Source organism: Glandiceps talaboti, chromosome 3, assembly GCF_964340395.1.
Source record: "Glandiceps talaboti chromosome 3, keGlaTala1.1, whole genome shotgun sequence".
In the NCBI taxonomy this organism is placed as follows: domain Eukaryota; kingdom Metazoa; phylum Hemichordata; class Enteropneusta; family Spengelidae; genus Glandiceps; species Glandiceps talaboti.
This window is the reverse complement of record NC_135551.1, coordinates 561,267-585,054: the sequence shown is the minus strand read 5'-3', so window position 1 is coordinate 585,054 and position 23,788 is coordinate 561,267. Positions and strand designations below refer to the sequence as shown.

The 23,788-nt window shown below is 37.5% G+C and overlaps 1 protein-coding gene across 1 annotated transcript in view; it reads left to right on the top strand.

Annotated features, from left to right (window-relative positions):
- Positions 1-23,788, top strand: part of LOC144432750 (ATP synthase subunit O, mitochondrial-like) — a 65,493-nt gene that overhangs the window by 19,895 nt on the left and 21,810 nt on the right. The window contains exons 4-5 of the mRNA XM_078121021.1: positions 686-758; positions 19,496-19,668. Of these exons, the coding sequence (XP_077977147.1) occupies positions 686-758; positions 19,496-19,668 (246 nt within the window). The remainder of the gene's footprint in view (positions 1-685; positions 759-19,495; positions 19,669-23,788) is intronic.

Sequence of the window (23,788 nt, the reverse complement as noted above, 5' to 3'; positions counted from 1 at the left end):
GGGCGTCTAGATGGAAAATTGTTCAAACGAAAGCGATCACATCAGAGATGTGCGTTTCGATCAAAAAATATAATTTTTGGTAAAAAATACTTAAACTCCAAAACTATTGGGCAGATTGCCTGAAATTTGGTGGGAATTTTTTTCGGGGGTGTAAATTAAGATTTGTTCATGACATGATGATTCCCTTAGGGTTAAAATGTGTCTTTTTGGTCAAAAACCTATAATTCTAAAACTACTCACCAGATTGGGCTGAAATTTAATAGAGATGCGTCTGTGGGTGTATAGATGAAGAAATATTAAGCATATAATGATCTCATCAGAAATACGCAAATTAGGTATAAAATGTAAATTTTAGTCAAAAATTTATATCTCAAAAAGTACTTGGACAATGAGACAAACTTGGTGAGATGTTTCTAGAAGTGTTATTCTGCAGATTTTCTTATATTGTGACACAATTGGCCCTAGCAACCATGACCACACCCTTAGCAACAACCAATTGGCAGTATATTTTGGTCAAATAGCAACATCATCTGGTAGGCAAGGGAGTAAACATTCAAAAAATGTATTGCAAAGGCTGGGGGTAAATGGGCCATCGATGGATGGGTTTACCCTAGGAAGACAAGCAAGGTGTTGATGGTGATACTCTCATTTGTTGATATCATATTTCTATCATGTTTGTTGACAGGGACTCTTTGACACAGACGTTAAGTTTGCAGAATATGTGACAAACCCAACATTGAAAAGAAGTGACAAGAAAGGTAAATGGTAGTCTTATTGATATATGATTATTACATTTAATAAAAATGCATGCATTTTGGAAGTACTTTGTATTTCTGTAAGGTATCTCGGGATCCTGTTTATCATATAATTTGGCATAATTAATATTACAAATAAATTCCATTTTCACTGCATACCAAATTATATATTTGATTTAGGGGTGAAATCAAAAACAAAAACATCGTAATTATGCGTCCTAACGAGTAAAGACGAGTAGCTACCAGTAGTTACTATGTAGTACGGTGAATATTCATAAGTCTAGATGAATATTCATGAACCTTTAGCTTGTAGACAATAAAAAGTAAACACCTATTGTCTGTTATTGATGAGCCCAAACTACGACCATTTTACATGCAGTCTTCCTTATTCCATTATGCAAAATACTTCATGAAACCCAAAGACTTTCTTTCCTGTGTAAATCACTTTCATGCTAGTCTGGATGCCAACTGTGGCCTAATCGTAACGATACTGTATAGGAACTAGACTACTTTCACACATACTTTTTAGTCCCTGTCGGACTTATGGAGTGTGTTCCGTCCATCCAGAGCCATCCGTCCATCCAGAGCCATTTCTTTGAGATGCCTGGACCGATTTTTTTCAAACTTGGTACAGGGGCAACATACTATGGCATACGATACGGTCCAATATGGCTGCCTAGCAGCCATTTTGTTTGCGAATTTTCCCTGTCCAAAGCCATCTCAGACATGCTTGAACAGATCTCATTCAAAGTTGGTATTAGCACAGTGTTCTATGACATACATGTTCATATCCATTTTCGTTGTGATACAATCCGATATGGCTGCCTGGTAGCCATTTTGTTGGCGCAGTTTTCATGTCCAAAGCCATAACTCAGACATGCTTGAACAGGTCCCCCCCCCCCCCCGACCCATCCTTTATTGTTGAATGGTTTATTCCATGTCGTCGTCTTGAAGGCATGTCCGATGCCCAACGAGGAGACACAACATGAGTAGGCATGCTCCATGTCCAATGAGCAGACACAACATATCTAAGTCTGTTTGATTTAGGTTGACAAGTGTTGTTGCGTGATCAGAGTAGTGATATCAAGAAATTGAATTGTAATTTTTTGTGTATCAAACTAATTGTATCATCGTTGGGTGCAATGTCTTTACTTGAGATAAGAAGCACAGGGACTCCATACATGTACCAATCCTCACCCTAAAAACAACTATATGAGGCCAAACAACATTAACCAGGTTTGAAAATGACAACATAAACTGCCAGTTCCTCAAAACCCAATCATAGCGGGGACTATGTCATTGTCAATGACTTGTTTATTTTTAGCACAACTGAACTGAGGTTCAGTTGTGCTATAGGGATCGCCCAGCGTCTGTCTGTCTGTGTGTGTGTGTGTGTGTGTGTGTGTGTGTGTGTGGATGTGTGTGTGTGTGTGTGTAAACAACTTAAAGTCAAAAACTGCTGAACCGATTGCCATGATATTTGGTGGGTCCATTACCTTGGGTGTCTAGTTGGGAAATTGTTCAAATCAAAATGATCGCATCACAGGTGTGTGATTTGGGTAAAAAAATGTGATTTTTGGTCAAAAAACTTAAACTCAGAAACTACTGGGCAGATTGGTGCGAAATTTGGTGGGAACATTCTTTAGGGGGTGTAAAGTAAGATTTGTACATGACATGATGATTCCATCAGTGATATGCAAATTAGGGCTAAAAATGTGTCTTTTTGGTTAAAAATCTATAATTCCAAAACTACTGAGCAGATTGGGCTGAAATTTAATGGGAATGCATCTTGGGATGTATGGACAACAATATATTATAGCATACAATGATTCCATGAGTGATATGCAAATTAGGTGTAAGAATGTTCATTTTTGGTCAAAAACTTATATCTCATAAAGTACTCGGTCAATGAGTCTGAAACTTGGTGAGATGTTTCTGAAACTATTATTCTGCAGATTTTCTTCAAAATATTTTGACAAAATTGGCCTTAGCGACCATGACCACGCCCTTTAGCAACAACCAAATGGCAGTATATTTTGGTCAAATAACAATATCATCTGGTAGGCAAGTGAGTAAACATTCAAAAAATGTATGCAAATACCCTAGTAACCATGACCACGCCCATAGCAACAGCCAAATGGTGGTGTATTTCACAAAGATAACAATGGGGTTTAATAGACAATTTAATAAACATTCAAAAAATGTATGTAAATTTGCCTAGCAACAAGACCACGCCCATAGCAACAGCCAAATGATCATGTGTATTGCAAAGACAATATCAGGAATTCATACACAAGTGAACAAAAACATACATAAATGTATGCAAATATATCTAACAATATGACCACGCCCATAGCAACAGCCAAATGATAGCATTTATCGTAAAGATAGCAACATGGTTGGATACAAAAAAATGTAGGCAACTGGATAGTTATTCAGCAAATGAACACCTATTGTTAGTATGGACTAGCATATGGATAAACATTTTTAAAAACTGTACAGTTGTGCTACTATGCCATTGGCGGTATTTTTATTTTATAATATATTATTTTTCTGTGCCAGTGTCTAGTTCAGGTTTTCCATTGTTTTCCAAACGGCCTCTGTTTTTACCTTCCGTAAGGGTACGGGAGGTATTAAAATGGGATGTCTGTCTCTGTGTCTGTCATGCGTCTGTCTGTCTGTGTGTGTGTGTGTGTGTGTGTGTGTGTGTCTGTCTTTCTGTCTGTCTGTTTCACCATTTTCTTACAAACGGCTGTCTCAGTTACATGTATAATGATATTTAGTACCTATAATGTATGGGGTAATGGCTAGACCTGACAGCTTGAACGGAGGGTACCGAATTAGCATATTTTACATTGTCTAAGCGCCTCGTTTTTGCTACGTCGCTGAATGCGGAAGTGTGTCAGTTACGGGAATCGGCGTACACTCTCAGAAACTACGCCGTGTATTCAAACAGAATGAAATTTTTCTTTGAAATATAGCCATTTCGATTGACAATGAACCATTTACTAAGATTCTTTAAAGTATTTGACTAGAGAGCAAGCAATTCATTTACGATGGCAGAATTTCCGTGCCGAAGCGCATGCCACGAACCACGCATGCAAACCTAGCTCTCGCCGAAAACACTTACTTAACCCTTTCACCACCACTTGCCTCATGGGATTGTGTGTTGTCCACCAGCCCCCTCACTGACATAATGTGAGAGTGAGTGTGGTGTAATCAAACTGATATAAAAAATACTTAGAGTTGCTTATTTTTGAAAAATAAGGTATCATTTGAATGGAAAATAAATTTTCTACATCATAGTTGCAAATACATGCATTCAAATATCACACACACAACCGAAATATGGATTAAAGTAACAAAATATTAATAAAACAAACACTGGTTGTTTATTTATTGACATATCACAAATAAACAAAATATTTATATTACAGACAAAATTCAAAATACCAACATTCATGTTCTTACAAAACTTCTGTATACTGACTAAATGGTCAAAATCGGCGAAAATTTGTCAGAAAATGTTATTTTCAGTCGTATTAAATTTGAACGAAAATAATTAACGGCCTACTAATCCGATTACGACGCAATAGTCGGCCCCCGCACCGGCAATGAAGGGTAAAAAATATCTGAAGTCGTCGCCCCAATACCTTCAGAAAAATCAGTTTGTGTAATTATATATCATTTTTTGACAGAACAACAAAAAATTATCACCAAATTTATCCTCAAAATCAGTAAAAAATCCACCCACAAGTTGGTAGTATACGAGTCCGAATCGGGACGCCAACGTGACGCTTTTTGCCGACATGCTTACCCACAAAAGCAAATATGCAGTCAGGACTTTGAAGTTACGTTGCGATAATCTGATCCTTCCATATACTGCATCGAGTTCACTCAGCCATCTCCTTGTATAAAACATCGTATTCATAGTAAAATTGAGTGGAAATTTCTACGAACAGCACCTTTATTTACATTGCAAACGATGTTAGGGGAGGCAGATTTTGCTTCGCCGATGTTGAAATTTGAATTTTACATTGAAAAACGCACGTAAAAAATCCGATCGGAAAATCGCCAACATCAAGCGTAAGTTTCCCTCCACTGACCTCTACACAGTGAGCTAATACAAATACAAGTCATTATTGAGCCGTAACAAAAAGAAATAAAACCAAAATAATCCATGATATAGCCAAAAATTACCCCTAGAACGTTAGCATGGGCGTCGGCACGGTCACAAGATTGCGTAAATTTGAACGACATTCAAAAATTCAACCATAAACTGCCGTGGGCAGCTCACACGGCCTTAGCGGGAATTTGATGCTTACATACAAGTACAATGTGTTCCCATAGCTAAATACTTGTATTCAACGATGTATTTCGAGTCAAATTCTGTCGAAATATCCAAAGATAGTGACATAATTTATATCGTACACCATGTTATGAGAGCCGTTAATTACTTCCGCCATGTTGAAATTCGATTTTGTGAGCGAAAAACGCACATAAAATTACGATCGCTCGTCATTTGGATCGTACTCCTGATATCGTTCACTGTCATGCTTTCAAAATGGCAGTGTAGATAAACAAGGCTAATACGCATGTGTGGAACTAGTTATGGCAGCAATTTTTGCAGCAATTGCTGCCGTTTAACGGCATAACGGCGAGGTAGGTGAATGAACTCTGGCGTTCCCTCAATTGAGGGAATCGGTGGGCGCCCTAGCGCGTTCCCTCAATTGAGGGAATCGGTGGTGAAAGGGTTAAAGGGCCTTATAGGGCTTGAGCCAAGGGGAAACTTTCACAAACTGTTGTCTATACCATCGATAGTAGCTGGTCCAAATTTCAAGGCCGTACGGTACATTGCATGTATTTGCGGCATGATTAAGTGACGCCGTGCAGAGACCAATACGTCTATTGAATTCTGCGCTATGCAGGGAATGGATAACGCAAGTGTATATGGAACAAATGACTGTTTTTACGCTGATTACTTACGAGTTTTTCCATGACCACAGAAATAAAGACACCCTAAGAGTTTGTTTTTTTCCCCAAATATACGATACTGCCATCATAATCCAGGGTAGCTCTGGATGTATGCGCTACGATGTTCGACACGTCTTTCCATCTGGAAAGACGTGTCGAACATCGTAGCGCATGCATCCAGAGCTAAATCCAGTGCTGTTGTACCTGACTGTCTCGCTTTCATACATAGCGAGAACATTGCATTATAAGCTTACATCGTTTATTAGTTTTTGTAAATCCAATTCAAAGTCTTTCAGGTTAATTTTTTAGGTTTTTTACATTTATATTTCTTTTACTATTATGTTTAGTGTTTTTGAAGTATTATTATTATTACTATTATATTGATGTGTTCTTTCATGTACAGGTAACACGTAACTTAAATACCAAAAATGAACAGCAAGACCAAGCTAAAAAACTTGAAAACATCAGAAAGTAACAATACAAACACCATTTTCAAAACAGAAGCTATTACGTTGATAACTCTTTACTCAGGCCTAAAAAATAATTGTTTGGTTCCGATTATCAAACCCTACCTAGTTTTTTCACTGCTTAGTCGACCTTAAACTTTTTTTTTACGTATTCGAGAAAAAATAAGTTGTGAATTCTCACGAGAAATAATGGATGTGGACACTGACACCAACCTAGGAAGACAATACATAGAACTGTTCTTCCAATTTGAAACGGCTGTATATCTGATGGGAAGAAATAAACAAACACAGAGACCTTTTGGAAAACAATGGAAACCCTAAACTAGACACTCACACATGAAAAAAAATATATATAATAAAATAGACTAAAAATTCTATCTACACATGTACCCCACCTTTGCTAAATTTTAATAATCGGAACCACATATTTTTTTTATTAGGTGTTATGTTTGATTTTTCTTGAAACTGAAAATCGTTATCATCCCAATCTCCGTCCTCGCCCTCATCCACATCATCTTCCCTCTCAAACACACATTCTTCTGGTAAATTATATTCTTCTTCAAACTGTACAAGAGTTTCTAGTTCATCAGTAATGTCAAGTATTTCTTCACCCTCTGTTAACACGATGTCATCCACTTCCATATCATTATTCTCTCCCCTATGTGTATATTCGTTGCTTTCACAATTTTCGCAGTTTTTACAATAACATCCTGGCCCACATTTAAGACCTTTTTTAAACACAATCACATTGTTTGTTTTTCCACCCCTTTACATTTACAACCCTTTGTGTATTTGTCAGCAGTATTTTATTTTCTTCTGAATCCCACAAGATACTTAAATGATTACTATTAGGGCGGCCCTTTTTATTTTTCTGTTTCTCATCTCCCGACCGACCCTAATTTGCAGCTCCGACATCAGAAAAAAAAAAGTTTTTTTATTTCCGACCGACCCCTGAGCACAGCAAAATTGTAAGGTTCCCCATGGCGTCTTAGGCCAGTTCTGCCGAGGCCACGACCTTGCGACATTGGCCCCCTAAAATTACAAATGAAGCAATAATTTTCCCACCTTGCGTCGCTTTGGCGCATTCATTTTACGGCAGACATCAAAATTATCTAAGTCCACGGCCGGACCAGGCCAGGCTCTGACTCGACGTGAATCCCACAAGAAGTATACTGACTGCGTAAGGGAAAGTTTTGTTGACATCATATAAGATACAGTGACAACGCGCAGTTCTATTGTTAACATAAAAAATGCCACAAAAAGATCAACTTTGATAAACTTAATCTACAAATTAAAACATTAGAGGGATTAGATGAGACGTCGAAATGGACGTCTCTCGTCACATGTTTTGTCTACTGTCACTGTCGTGACCTCTGACCTAATCACTGACGTGTGCGAAACACTGAACTTGCTACCGGAACATCCATCTGCCATGCCACAGCTCAGAAGCCTTCGTGAACCAAATTTATGGGACAGGTTGTGATTTTCATTTGTTGATGGGTTAAATTAAATGAGTACATGTGTATTTTGATTCCGAAAAAGCTGTGTTAGGGGATCGTGTTGCATGATGTTGACAGTGCTAGTGACACATGTGTTGGGCACTGAATCAATGCGTAATCACTGGCATGGCCACTTATAGACGGCCGATGCATGTGCGCCCGGTCAGACATGAAGAACGAACTTGTTGTGCAAATCAGAAAAAAATTAATGTAATATTTACAGAGCATCCCAACTTTGACTTTGTTGATAGTTTTAGTTAAAGATTCAAGTTCTGAGTTTCAAGGACACCTAATGTCAGCTTTCCGTATCATTGCAAGTTTACGGTAGGTAACTATGCTGTCATTTGATATAGCAGGACCAAATCATGATACACAGCCAGTAACGGTTAATTAATAAAAAATTATTTTAAAGTTTGTTTGACTATTATTTGTAAGTTTTTCGTTCACATAAAGTCAGGGATTTTTTTTCTTCAAAATGTCATGAATGTGAAGAGGGAATGATAAACACAGCAGTGTACTAACAATTTTAAAAATGAAACAAGTGGTTACAAGTTTAGGATTTCTCAAAGTTTTTATTCAATCATATGTTCACTGTGACTTATTTTGAAGTTGGTCATTGTCCTTGTCCGAAAAAAGGAATTATAAATTTTAGCACTGCTATTCATTGATATTCAGATTACCCAACATATACTCCGCTCTGCGTGCAGACGTATCGAGCACTGTACTACGGACAAATCTTACCACTGACTTCCTATATATATATATATATATATATATATATATATATAATTATATATATATATATATATATATATATATATATATATATACATATATACATACATACATACATACATACATACATACATACATACATACATACATACATACATACATACATATATATATTTATATATATATAACTTAAAGTTACATAATCTTAATTGCCTTCTTTTTCTAAGGTGTAATGTGTAGTACACTATTTTCAAAAAATAGCTTACTGGGAACTGTTATTATGAATGGAATTTTTTTATGTAGTTAGGTAATGGTCTATACGTAATGGAATATCTCAGACCACAGTATCTCTATAGTGGTCTGAGATAATTTATATGAATATTTCATAAACAATAATAATTGACCCCACTCCCTGTCAAATGACACCACTTTTTGGAACCAAGGGGCCTGTGTCCCCACTTGTTGGAAACCTTGGCAGAACACCGCCGTCTACCCAACCCCTTTGTTACGTCAGAGCAGCATGTGTCTTTCATCATGGCAGAAGCCATTGAGGTTTGATGAGGGACAGGGCTCAAAATTAATACTGTCACGCGGTACATTTTGCTGCAATGCAATAATAGCTCAGAATATTTCCATCATTTTCAAAATTATGCTTAAAATTGGTAAAAGTCATACTGCATTCCAAATTTCTTGACCAGTTTTTAGCTTTAAATCAGTTGTATTATCAGGGAAATGACCGACTCCATAGCCGTTTCATGACCCATGACATGCATGACCTTTGAAGACATTCCAATGTTTACATTATTACTTTTAATTACTTTTAAACAGTAAATCCCAAAGGGGTTCTGAGTTCTAGAAATGCTTGACATGTTATCTGGTGGATTATTTTGACAAGTTCACACTGAAGAAAAATGTTTCATAGAAGTTATGGTTTATATAAATGAAAATTCATCTAGCACACTGATCAGTGACAATCACGTACGTGTTTCAAAAAGTTACACACTAAAGTTCAAATTGGATAACTTGAAAACATTGTTAGCGATGGCAATGCCACTTTGATTAATAGGACGAATGTATTAGTACTCCTGATAAAATCACACAATAGTTCATGGCTACAGATATACACCCATCAGGATGATAAGTATTTAATCATCTTCTTACAAAGTTGTTCTACAGACTTGTCAACCTTGCTAAAATGAAGGAAAGAGACTTGTAACAAGGAAATCAATAAAGAGAAGATAAATGAAGTTGTATAGAGACTAACAGGACAGAAAGGACAGAGAATAGAACTGAAAAAATACATTTTTTTTCTTGCCCCCTTTTTTTTTTATTTCGCCCGCCCGACCCGCCTGACTATTCCATTGGAGATGAGAAACAAAAAAAAAAAAACCTCACCCTTAGCAATGAAACCGTGACTATTATAATCTGGTAATACTATCCTACTTTGGTGCGACTGATCACCTCAACCAATGATACTTAATGCGGTAGGGTTTGGCATATTTTCCTCCTCAAACCGTGTTCTTACTTGTATCCGATACCTTATTATTTCAAGTCACAACTTATTTTTTTGTATTTTTCACGCTTCATTATCTTTTTCAACCATACCTCATATACACATACATCTTTTTTGGAAACACTTCTGTATGTTTTATTATTGCTCATAAAACGAATCAACTGTTGCAGCTCATGTTGAACGATAGCTTTTTGTGTTGACCCATTTTCCACCTCTCGATCTAATTTATCACATCATGGATTTCACAACAATTGTTCATGTATTGTTTTCGCATAACTGTCATGTTATCTATCAATCTGATTAAAATCCGATGTAGATGTCGGCTAATCGTTCACTGCTATTTTACCTTCGTTATTTCTTGGTACATGTTTATATTTTTTTAGCCTGATCGGAGGCGATCAGGCTAAAAAATGTAAACATGTACCAAGAAGGTCAATTCAGGCAAAATAACGAAGGTAAAATAGCAATGAACGATTAGCCGACATCTACATCGGATTTTAATCAGTCTATGTATTGAATAAAATTTGAATGAAATGTTTTCACAGACTGAATAAACGCCTTTTTTTAAAGCTTCAAATTAACTTTCATAACCTTACGTTTAGACAGTTCAAATAGTCTATTTTTTGACTGATTAGATATGATACTCAATTTCCTTGGTATGTCACTAGATGTGCAAGCTGTGCATTGTTAATAAATGACACGTATTTTATTTAGGACAACCTTGCTTTTGTGTGATAGAACAGTTGAGTGTTTTAATAGGATCATATTTAAAGAGTACAAGTCAAAAATTACAATAGCAATAAAGTAAATGAAAAAGGAGCAATGTACAATATATGGACAAATGAAATAAATGACCCAAGGTGACACTCTAGACAAACAGTTCAACACAAATTTACACCTAAGATAAAGTTCAGACAGAAAGCAAAGTTCTCCACATCCACACGGCGAATGACTCGGAAAGCTGAATGTCTTGTCACAAATCCCTCCTTCAACCAACCAACCATCAGCTACTATATACCTGCAAGACGAAACAGTTTTGTGTGTGAAGTTGGTCTGAAATTAATTACGAAATGATTATATCCAATACTACTATTTGAGCTGAGTCAATCTAGTTTCAAAGGCCGAAACGGAATATACGTGTACGCGTATAGCTCAGCGTGTGCTCTTGGCTTGGCAACACGCGTAGTCAGTGATTCAATAGGAAGGTCGCCATGATGGAAACATCGATTCATGGTCAACTTTAAATGTCTGTAAGTTTGTATCAAGACCTTGAGCCAAACAGAAATTACGTTTCAACGTTTCTCATATCATGATAAATCGATAGCACGACTTATTTTGAATGTAAATATCATTGCATGTATTTGCGGCATCGTTAAACTTGTAACAATATTCGATTGCTAAAAACCCGTAGCATGGTCAAAATGACAGTTTCACTACATAGAAATTCTTGAAAAATTACATGCGAATACTTACCAACAAGGCTATTCAATACAAATATCACCATAAATTAGGTATGGTTGGTTAACGAAGACGATAATATGAAGCGACGAAAATTTCCGTGAAAACCTACTAACGGTCACTGTCCAACTAGAGGGCGCTGTCTGAATTCAAATATAATCCTCATAAATATATGCTAATTAGGTACCCTCCGTTCAAGCTGCTGAGTAGTTTTTGAGCAAGATCTGTTCATGTTAATTAGGGAAATTTGCATATCAATGAAATCAACTAAGTAAGCAATATCTTAAAACTGCACTCTTCAATTTCAATGTAATTCAGTATATTCGTTAAACATAACAACATACATTTGTCCTGTCCGGGTGCACGAGTCTGTATTACTGACTTGACTCTAAACACCGGAGGGGAGGGACAATTGTCAGAATCGAGTCCCGAATTCCTCCGTATGCAAGCAGGACTACGCGCGGGGCTGCTTTGAGTACGAGCGAAGTGAGGCATGTTGAGGTATTTTGTTGAGAATTATAAATATTGCGAAATGTCAAGTACAAGGTTTAAATACAATGGAATGATGAAAAAAATGGCAGAGTCTGCTGACAGGCGCCGGTCACAAGAAACACTGTGAATTAAAATATCAGACGATGTGTGTATTAATCGCCGACAATCCACCCGTATGCACGAGGGACTAACCCGGAAGCAAGTCGTTGTCAGCCATACGTTACAGTGGTAACATCGTCCGAGAAATCGCTGCGTTCAGAGTGTCATTATTCACAGAATTGTTGTTTTCTAGTGAAAACCCGTCTTGAATTGTACAACTCCAACAAATGAAGACATGTCAAGTTATATTTTGAAAGTTGTATCGCTAGTTTGAGACGATTTTCTCACGTACTATAGTACTATCGAGGCTTACTTGGAAGTAGTAGGACCTTACTCCAGTTCATCGGGAAGTTTAGCCAGTCCGATAATTCTTTCTGGTTTAGTTTACAACACTTTTGATCACGCAGATTTTGTTGTTGTGATGAAAAGAAATAAAAAAAAGATCATTTCAACCATTTCGTTGTGTTTTCTTTGTGAAAGGTAACCGAACATGAATGAGTGTTACCACTGTAACGTATGGCTGAGAATGACTCTCTTCCGGGTACTTGAGATTGTCGCCGTACGGAAACTAAGATGGCGATTAATACATTTCTTCCCTATATATATCTACCACAACTAGTACAAGTTGAATGTTGTTGACTTTGTAAATTTGTTAGAAAATTGAAATTCAAATTGCCTCAAAATTATTTTAGATCCCTAGTTTATTTCATTCATCATTAAAATTTTCCAGGGTTACAGCTGTAAGACACTGGAATTATTTATAGCCAACCTCAAAATCCTCTTTTTTTCTTTTTCTTGTGTGCATTTCCCAGTCATTTTTTTCTGAGATTTTGTGCAATTTTTCATAACAGTAGATTTTTGTTATAAAATGGTGACTATGGTATAAAAGTACAATACATTACCAACTTCTGTGTAAAATGTGTTTTATAGTGAGACATATGAAACCACTAACCACTTTATTGCATCGCTAAAACAAAACTGCATAGTGAAGAGCTGAAGACCTGAACCACTTCTACATGTCACCAAAATAAAAAATTAAATTAAAAAAAAAAACAGCGGAGCTATTCTGACCGATAGGTCGCTTGTTTGTAACACAGACTCTTCATCTGTCAAAGTTGGCGGAGGAAATACATGGAAGTTGAAACAGTATGCAATGACGCTTTGTTATGGTACAGAGAAGTGTTTTGATTTCCCGCAGTGCCGATATCTTAGAAACCCTACTTACAGATCCCACTGGTGAAATTTACGTAAAATAATGTTGTGAAGACCACAGTAATCACAATGTACCTAGTTCCTTCAAACGGGTCAACGCAATAAGTCACCTTGAACAAAAAAGGATATATTTACAATATATCCTGGTTATAGTTCAAAAAAGGAATTGTACATACAGTGTTGGAAAAATTGAATTAACTCCGATACAAAGTTTCACTCCGACATAAAAAATTAGCTTTGATGAATTTTGCCGTATTCGTAACCTGTTTTGTCATCAAGTACTTCAGTTTCACATTGTCAGATGTACTCAGTGTTATTTTCTGTGTTAATATAAATGGTACGTATGTCATCATAAAGACTACAATATAGAATATAGTGAATCTCATTTTCTATAGCATTTTGGTTACAAAATACACAAAGTCTATCAACCACTGGTTCATTTCTATATCTCCCAGTTTCTAAACGTCTATATGTCAATGGTATGCGGCGAACTCAAACTTCAAGTTCAAGGATGATGAAATCGCCAGGCTCTTCCAGTCAGTAATCATCCTCCCGATGCTGTGTGTACCATGTGGTATGCAGTGAGAACTTGACACAAACGGTACGGGCATTCGTGTGGACGTCCTTTCACATGTGGTTTCGACACTGTTGCTTCCCATCCTACCTGGCGAGTACATTGTATGAAAGTGAAGAATTCGATGGTGAACAGTTAGGTTACAAAGCAAAAAGTTCTAATAAAAGTACAACATAAATTCGTCTGTAAGGTTTACTGTACGCTGTGAAAACACAACGTACGTAGATTGCCGTTTCAACGTGATAACTACTTCCTTTTTTTCACGATCAACCCGTAAATGTTTACAATCGTCACAAATAAATTCGTAGCTAACAATCAATCAGTCTGTCAGTCAGTCAGTCAATCAATCAATCAATCAATCAATAAGTCAGTTAGTTGAAATCTCATGAATGTTGCTTACCTTCAAATGCATTTGCTCCTTATTCAAATCCTATAGAACGATATCCATACTCGCGTTTACTCGAAACTCGTGTGTGTGTACACGTAATGTCAACACGCGAGTCAACACGCGAGTCAACATTTTCGCTCGCGATTTCACTGAAAGACTCCCCCCGATTTCCTCGGGATTTACTCGCGAGTTAATCGCGATATACCGGAACTATTTTTCTTCCAGTAGTGTAGTGCATATTCCTATAAAAGTTGTTGATTTCACTTGAAGATTTAGTGAATAATTTGTATAATAATTTTTTTTCGGTAATTAGGCTATATCTTAAACTGCATACTTCAATTTCAATATAATTTATTTCATACATTAAACATAACAAAGTTTATACGCCCTATAAAGTTGGTTGATGTACCATTACAGTGTTAATAACTAATTTGCATGATTAATGATTTTCGGTAATTAGGATATGTCATACGAATGCATACTTGAATTTCAATATCATTTAGTACATGTGTTAAAGGCAGATGTCCACTATATAAAGAGGATTATGGGTAATGTATGCATATGCGTGAAATTCAAACTGCTGTAAGGAGCACTGACTTTGCCCTCATATCTTCATCCCATTTTGCATTGAAAAAGTATCACATGGCTCTCATATTTCATATATACTGCTTGTAAATACAAAGTGATGCAACATGAGTAGAAATAACTGACTTTAAATAAGTTTGGTAGCCAATATAGCAGGTTTACCCTCAAACTGACGCAAAATTTGTTTCAAATTTGCCTAGTAAAAACCATTGGCCCGGTTTTCAATTAGGCTTACAAGTTACACAAACATTGATAAAACACTGTGAATGGTGCAAATAAACAACGTGCAAACAATACAAGCGAACAAAAGAGTCTGTGTGCACTCTATTAGCCCGATATTTTGCCTAAAATCAAGCTCACATATGCGAACGGTACATGAAAATGATATTGTTACTGAAATAGAATGACATAAAATGAAACCAAAATGTTCCTCAGTTTGATCGATGTACGTTCTGGGTTGCTACATTCCTTAGTAAAATCACAATTTCATACAACTTTTTTTGCGTGATAAGTGTTTTCTGTCGAGTAGTAGTGTCGTTGACATACCTATGCCTAGTATAAGCAGTGATGTAGATAATAGCCGGTTACCTACCGGCCACAACGCCCAGCTATAACTTATAAGTATAACCACAACAGTTTAGTTGTGGGACCGGCTTAGGAAAGTACTAAAACCTGACGATCATTGAAAAAAAATTCTAAGGTCGGAAAATTAAATATGAGTTGCCCAGAAGTATTAATAGCAAGTAAAATACCCAAAGTGTAAAAAAAAAAGAAATAAATAAATTCATATTTATTTGGAAAACATTTGACGATTACGCGGTAAAACAAGACTGGCCACGCTATTGCTAGCGATAGCCTTCGAACTAGTTTCATAGGGACGTTGAAGGAAGCATGAAGCGAAGTGTGAGGTCAATGTGACGTCTCATGATGTATGATGCAACAACACGATGTAACGTAGAGTAGAACTAAATGTTTTCTAAACTTCGGTGGAAAGAAATTTTGTCGATCGGACACTGACTATTTTCAAATTCTTAAAACATCTGAGAAAAATGAAGAGAGGAAGCAAAATGTGGCACTGACAGACAAGCTAGTATTAGTAACGTACGGAACATGTACATGTACAGGATAGGAGGCGAGGCGTACCATGTGGTGCAAACTGGACAATGATCATGCGTGTCACGTGTAAGGCATCAGATGTAATACATGTAGCTAACCAAATATTCTTGGAATGCAGCCTTTCTTGTAACAAGTATTGGAAATTGTCAGAAACCTGAGGATTTTATGATTGAATATGTTTCGATCAAGAATTCCCATACTTTCAGTTAAATTTTCTAATGACCCAGAAGCAAGACATTTTTGAAACATTTAGTGCGACATTTGATACTGATGAACGAGTGATATAATTCATAAATAAAACAAATCTAACGTTGGCAACTCTTTTATTTCTGTAATGATCCTCAAATTTCAAGGACAACTGTCTATGTTGTACACACAGATCATACATCGCTGCCTAGTCTAGTTCGTATACAATGTACCTGTCGAATGTTCTCTACGATCTGTAGCTCTGTGCATGTTGTGGAGATGAACGTAACGCGAACTAACAAGACTACAAGTACAATCATGGAGGCATCATAAATATTTGTTTCATTCAAATTTGAAAGTTGAGAAATCGTATTAAATTCTTTCCAGATTTCTCAAAAATCGTTTCCATATGTTTTGGCACTATCCAGCAATAATCCTCGTCATGTAAATGACATCGACTGACATCGTAGTCAAACATACACACGGAGACAGAGCAGAGACCAAATAAGAGTCTGTACTCACCCCATCACGACGTATGCATTTTTGCGTTTGTTTTGAAATAGCTGGGGTGGTACTCGTACACATCGGGATAACTCGGAGAAGCACATGTTTGTGATTTTATTGACTTTTCTGAGATGGGACATTGGGTTTAGAAATACAAGTTTAATCAATCATAATTTCATAAAACAGCCATAACAGATACAAAATGTACTTTCAAAGAATTAGAACACGGAAGGAAAATAACATCAATGACATTTCTACCAAGAAACCGCACGTAGCTACATTGTAGCTACGACCTACTGTAGATGTAATCTGTAATCTGAAAAAAAAATTCTCATCTATCTAACGATTTTGGTGTGGTAATGATCGACCAAATGCCGATGCTAGTGTGTACGTGTGCAACTGTAATCTAGTACCTTGTACAAATGATACAAGCAAGTAAGTTAGTTCGTACCCAAGAATATCAGTTTACAATTTCAATTATACAAATTGTCACTGTGTAATAGTGTTTGGATCGTGTTAGAACAGGTCCCTCAAAATATAATTTTTCGGGTTATAGTTTTTAGTCCCCGCGGACGAAGTCCGGAACGGGGACTTATGGATTGGGTTCCGTGCGTCCGTTCGTTCGTCCGTCCGTCCGTCCGTCCGCAGCCGTTTCTTGGAGATGCCTGTACCGATTTTTTTCAAACTTGGTACAGGGGCAACATGCTATGGCATACATATGCACGTCAATTTGTTTTATGATACGATCAAATATGGCCGCCTAGCAGCCATTTTGTTTGCGAATTTCCCTGTCTAAAGCCATAACTCAGACATGCTCAAACAGATCTCATTCAAAGTTGGTATTAGCACAGTGTTCTATGGCATATATGTGCATATTCATTGTTGTCATGATATGATCCAATATGGCCGCCTAGCAGCCATTTTGTGTGTGAATTTTCATGTCCAAAGCCATAACTTAGACATGCTTGAACAGATCTCATTCAAAGTTGGTATTAGGACAGTGTTCTATGACATACATGTGCATATCCATTTTCATTGTGATACGATCCAATATGGCTGCCTGGCAGCCATTTTGTTTGCAAATTTTCCATGTCCAAAGCCATAACTCAGACATGCTTGAACAGATCTCATTCAGAGTTGGTATTAGGACAGTGTACTCTGACATACATTTGCATATCCATTTTCATATTGATATGATCCCCCATACCCGACCAATCCTTTATTGTTGTAGGCATGTTCCATGTCCGACAAGCAGACACAACATATCTAAGTCTGTTTGATTTAGGTTCACAAGTGTTGTTGCGTGATCAAAGTAGTGATAATTCCTTAAAACCCAATCATAGCGGGGACTATGTCATTCTCAATGGCTTGTTAATGTTAAGTATAAGTTTATAGAAATACGTGTTTCACCCAGACTGGTCATACATGTATGTACGCACCGGAAAAAAACGCAGCAAAAACACTGCTACTTGAAAAAAATATACAAGGGACTCTTCGGATTAGGCAAGAACTACATGTAACCAATATGTGTGAACAGCCACTAATATGTTGACAAACTACCTGGGTCGGATTTACCAAATGCTCCTCCCAGATAAACTAACGTATTCTGTTTGCACGTGCGCAAACCTACTTCTGTAGCATGGGCACATAGCCTGGTTGCACCTTGGGCTTATTTGCATAATTAGTGAGTCCCTTACGGGAGGTATTCAGTTTAAATCTAGTGTTTATATCTTCCTATCAGATGTACAGCCATTACAGTTTGGAGGAACAGTTTTATATTGTCTTTTTAAGTTGATGTCAGTTTCCACATCCACTATTCCTTGTGAGACTTCACAGTTTTTGCAATTTTATTATTTTTTTCTCAAATACTTAAAAAAAGTTGAGGGTCGGCAGAGAAAAGCTAGATGGGGTTGGGTAAGGGGAACTAAACAATTTTTTTAGTCCCCGCCGGACGAAGTCCAGGATGGGGACTTATGGATTGGGTTCCGTCTGTCCGTCCGTGCGTCCGTCCGTCCGCAGCCGTTTCTTGGAGATGCCTGGACCAATTTTTTTCAAACTTCCTACAGGGGCAACATACAATGGAATACATATGCACGTCAATTTGTTTCATGATACGATCCAATATGGCCGCCTGGAAGCCATTTTGTTTGCAAGTTTTCCCTGTCTAAAGCCATAACTCAGACATGCTTGAACAGATCTCATTCAAAGTTGGTATTAGGACAGTGTTCTATGACATACATGTGTATATTTATTGTTGTCATGATACGATCCAAAATGGCCACCTAGCAGCCATTTTGTTTGTGAATTTTCCATGTCCAAAGCCATAACTCAGACATGCTTGAACAGATCTCATTCAAAGTTGGTATTAGGACAGTGTTCTATGACATACATGTGCATATCCATTTTCATCGTGATACGATCCAATATGCCTGTCTGGCAGCCATTTTGTTTGCAAACTTTCCATGTCCAAAGCCATAACTCAGACATGCTTGAACAGATCTCATTCAAAGTTGGTATTAGGACAGTGTTCTATGATATACATGTGCATATCCATTTTCTTCGTGATACGATCCCCCATACCCGACCCATCCTTTATTGTTGTAGGCATGTTCCATGTCCAACAAGCAGACACAACATATCTAAGTCTGTTTGATTTAGGTTCACAAGTGTTGTTGCGTGATCAGAGTAGTGATAATTGGATTAAATCCTTAAAACCCAATCATAGTGGGGACTATGTCATTCTCAATGACTTGTTTTTTAGGCCTTATGTGTTTTAACCTTTATAAATCAGTTGATCTACCAAGACAATGAACATTATTGGTCAAATAATAGTTTATGTGATGTGCACAGAATTGTTTTTCAAACCTTTTCACTTTAAGGCTCACAATGTCTTTTAAGACAATATAGTATAAGTGTGTTTCTATGTTTATGTTTATAGAGGCCTTACTCGGAGTGCTGAAGAAAAAGAATTGTAATGATGTCACTGTCAATATGTTTACTTTACTGGCTGATAATGGACGGTTAAAACAAATTCCAGACGTCCTCAGTGCATTCTCTCGTATTATGAGTTCACATCGTGGGGAAGTTGTTTGTGTTGCCACAACTGCACAGGTAGGAACTTACACTTAATGTTTTGGATGTATATGAATGTGATAGAAGATGCAGTATCCCTTGGCAGCATAAATACAGACATTGACCCTGACAAACATTTTCAAGGTGAAATAACAGAAATTTGAATACGCAATGGCTCCATTTAATTTTAAATGTCTATACCAGTGTTCTCCCCTGGATTTGTTGATAGGATATTGACTCATTTAACTTAATGATAAAATCAAAGTACATCACAATATCTAACAAGTAGTACATGTGTATGAGCAAAAGGAAAGTTGAAGGACAATTTATTACTACAAAATATTAGCACCAATAAGAAACTCATAACAGTTTTTTAATTTGATGCTTACACACAAGTACTGTGTGTTCCCATAGCTAAATACTTGTATTCAACGATGTATTTTGAGTCAATTCTGTCGAAATATCCAAAGATAGTGACATAATTTATATCGTAGACCATGTTATGAGAGCCGTCATTTGGATCGTACTCCAGATATCCTTCACTGTCATGCTTTCAAAATGGCAGTGTAGATAAACAAGGCTAATATGCATGTGTGGAACTAGTTATGGCAGCAATTTTTGCAGCAATAGCTACCGTTAAATGGCATAACGGCGAGGTACGTGAATGAACTTTGGCGTTCCCTCAATTGAGAGAATCGGTGGTGAAAGGGTTAAGGTGCCATAGACATTCCATGCAATTGACCCCCTAGGCCAAGGACTTTTTAGGCTGCACACAGTTGTACACAATGTTTTGATAGTAATCATTTTACACCAAAACAGGTGGGATATGGTCTCATCTACAAGTACAGTCGCCGTCGTTTAATTGGGACACCTTGGGAGTAGATGATTTATCCCGATTAATCGGCCGTCCTAATTACACGGCCGGTTGAAAAACTGGTCGATCACACCCACACAATCAGACACATACACTCCAATCATTCACATACACTACTAGATTACTCAGACATTCATGTAACATCGCACATACATTGATACATTTAAGTTGACTTTAATTTATTGTTACATTTTAACCCTTTCAAAAAAAATACTACATGTTTTGACAAATATACAATGTAAATTTCAGGTAGAAAACTACGATGATAAAAGTGTAAAAGAGTGTCTGTTTATCTCTGATAAAAAGAGCGAAAGTCTTTTCTGAAATGTTCATAAATAAATTTCTGGAAGGAGTACAATCTCGTCTCGGGTTAACACCTACTTGAAAAACAAGTCGATAGTGCGTTGTTTTTTCGCTTCTGCAACATCAGTGTAGACAGCGTTTTCGATTTGACGGAGCATAGGCAACACAGAAACCATACCATTTCTCAGTAAATCGGCGTAGGTAGTCGACCATCTCCCTCTGTTCTTTCACGGTGAGTTTTGGTGGTTCATTTTGTATGTCTGAGTGCGAGTCATGATCTTCATTCTTTGGACGTTTGGCTTCGCAAATGGACTCAAGCTTCTCTGCATCAGACAGCTCCCCGGTGACCTCGATGACAATGTCCATCTCGACGTACTCGTTGAATTCTTCTGACGTCATGTTGTCTGGAATGGGGACATCGGCCAGGGCATCGTCGTTATCATCTTCTTTAACGACAGCGACATCATTGACTACGGTGTCTGGGTCTGACAAACCGGCTTTACGAAGACACCCAACGAGTGTTTTTGGCTTTACAGCATCCCATGACTCTTTCGCCAGGTAAATGGCATCCAAGACAGTGAACTGCTTCGCAACATCAACGGCTCGTCGATCTGGATCGGCATCGAGTGCAGCAATGGTACGAGCATTCAGTCGACTTCTGTCGTGGCCCTTCCAATTCTTGATAACTCCCATGTCCATTGGTTGAATTAAACTTGTTGTGTTCGGTGGTAGGAATTTCATATCGGTGTTTGGCAATGTAACAGTTGACGGGTGAGCGGCACAGTTATCGATAAGTAGGCAGATCCGACGACGTTTTGAACGGAGTTCACTGTCCCACTTTTGTAACCACTTGGTAAACAAATCGCCTGTCATCCACGCATTCTTTGAATTGCTGTAGTCAACTGGAAGTCGGGACAAATCTCTAGGGAAGCAGCAGGGTTGCCTACTTTTACCAATGATTAAAAGTTTACGTTTTTCTGTCCCTGAAATGTATTGCACATACAAGTGTGGTGGTTCTGTCCTTTGCCTTTTTTCCACCTTGCAGGTCATCGCCTATTACACAGTGCCCCTTGTCAGGAAGGCCCCGAAAATAAAGCCCGGTTTCATCTGCGTATGAGTTCAAAATGTTCGATATGCTTTCTGTCTTCCAGCGTTGGGCTGCTGGGAAGTCTGCATTCTGCTTTTCACCCTGTTCCCATTTGTAGGCAATGTTGTGGCGATTTTTCCAGCATAACAACCAACCATCAGACGGGGTGAAGTCACTCCCTTGTGCTAATGCAAGCTCCGTCGCCTTCTGTTTCAGCATAGGCCCCGACAGCCGTGCACCCTGACTTAGTTTCTGTTAAAACCACAGAAACAGTGCACTACCAACATCTTCTTCTTTTCCAGTTCTCTGTCGTTTACGGTTTTGATTGCCGCTAGCACTGTTGAACTGTTTGATGATCCGATGCTTTGCTTTCACCAGTCTTGAGACTTGCGATGTACCAAACTTCTTTGCAGCAGATACTTGGCTAACACCAGGCAGCTCTAAATGTTTCAACAGTTGGACTTTATCACTATCAGCGAGAGTTTACAGTTGAGTATGTGTGCTATCAACATGGCAAAATGTGAGTGGTTTTTGCCTCTGATTGTTTTTAGGCTTCGATTTTTTCACTGATAGTTAAACTAATCCTACCCTTTCTGTTGACACGACCTTTGATTTATTGCCGCCCTGTTAGCGGCTGCCAAAGCTGGGTCGTTCACACGTTTATTCAACGTAGACAAGGACAAAACACGACACAAAAGTCAATCTTTGCATTGGTCACAGTGTCGCTAATTGTTGGTCAGTAAAAAATTGACACATCATTGACAAAATCTTTTGTTTTGTACTGCTGAATAAATACTTTATTGTTCATATCGTTCAAAAAATGTCCCAATTAACCGATAGGGCGTCCCGTTTATCCATTCAAATTCCTATGTAAAAAATCCGTTACACAGTAAAACGTCCCATTTAACCGGAAATCCCCTTGATCAGGATCCCGATAAAGTGGCAGCGACTGTATATCAATAATTATGAAATATTGAATTTTAATTTACATGAATGTATGGTCAGTAACTTGACCAAGGAATTAGCAGGAAAACAACAAATTGACAGAACAACAAAAAATAAAAATTGGTATAAAACACATTTTTGGGCAAAAAAGCATGTGAAATTTAGTTTCTTGATAAATACAAGGGTTACAATTGGAAAGTAGCTGTAAAAATTAATAAACAGATAGTATGGGTGTTGAGTAAAATATTTATCATAAAATCAACCAGTACTGTCCATCGATGTTTACAGTAAATACAAACAAATTTGTATATTTCATATATACAAATACTGCATACATATAAGTCTACAGATAGCAGCATAACGATATGTCCCATGGACGATTATATCCAACACTTCGTCTGTTAACAAAAATCTTATGAAAGACAATGGTGTAGATTCTGCTGTAATGTCTTCATGTAAACCAACCTTGCAGTAATCGTACGGCATTGGCATCTGTGGTTTGTCATCGGCAGGATCGCGAGACCCGCCATTGGCGACGTCAAAAAGTTGAAGTCATTCGGAGGGTTTTCGATATATTCTTGTAGGACAAAATTTACTTCCTCAAACCCATAAAATTCTTCATCATCATCACTATCGCTGTCTAGAAAGTGTCGAGTGAAAATCTCTCTGTCTTCCGGGTTTACTTTGTTCAATATAGTAGCAAAATGTTGAAGGTTAACATCGATATTCATAGTGGCTGCCATATTAGGCATTGCTAAGTAGGCGCTATTTGCATTTGGCAGCAAAAAATAAAAGATATCGAACACGTGACTGCTGCCTGAATAATTTAATATTTAATAAGATAATATCGTGTACATCATTACTTATTATGGGCATAAGGACGGGACAGTGATAATCCATTATAATGTCACTTTATTGACAGCATATGCAAATTACTCTTGTCGTTGATA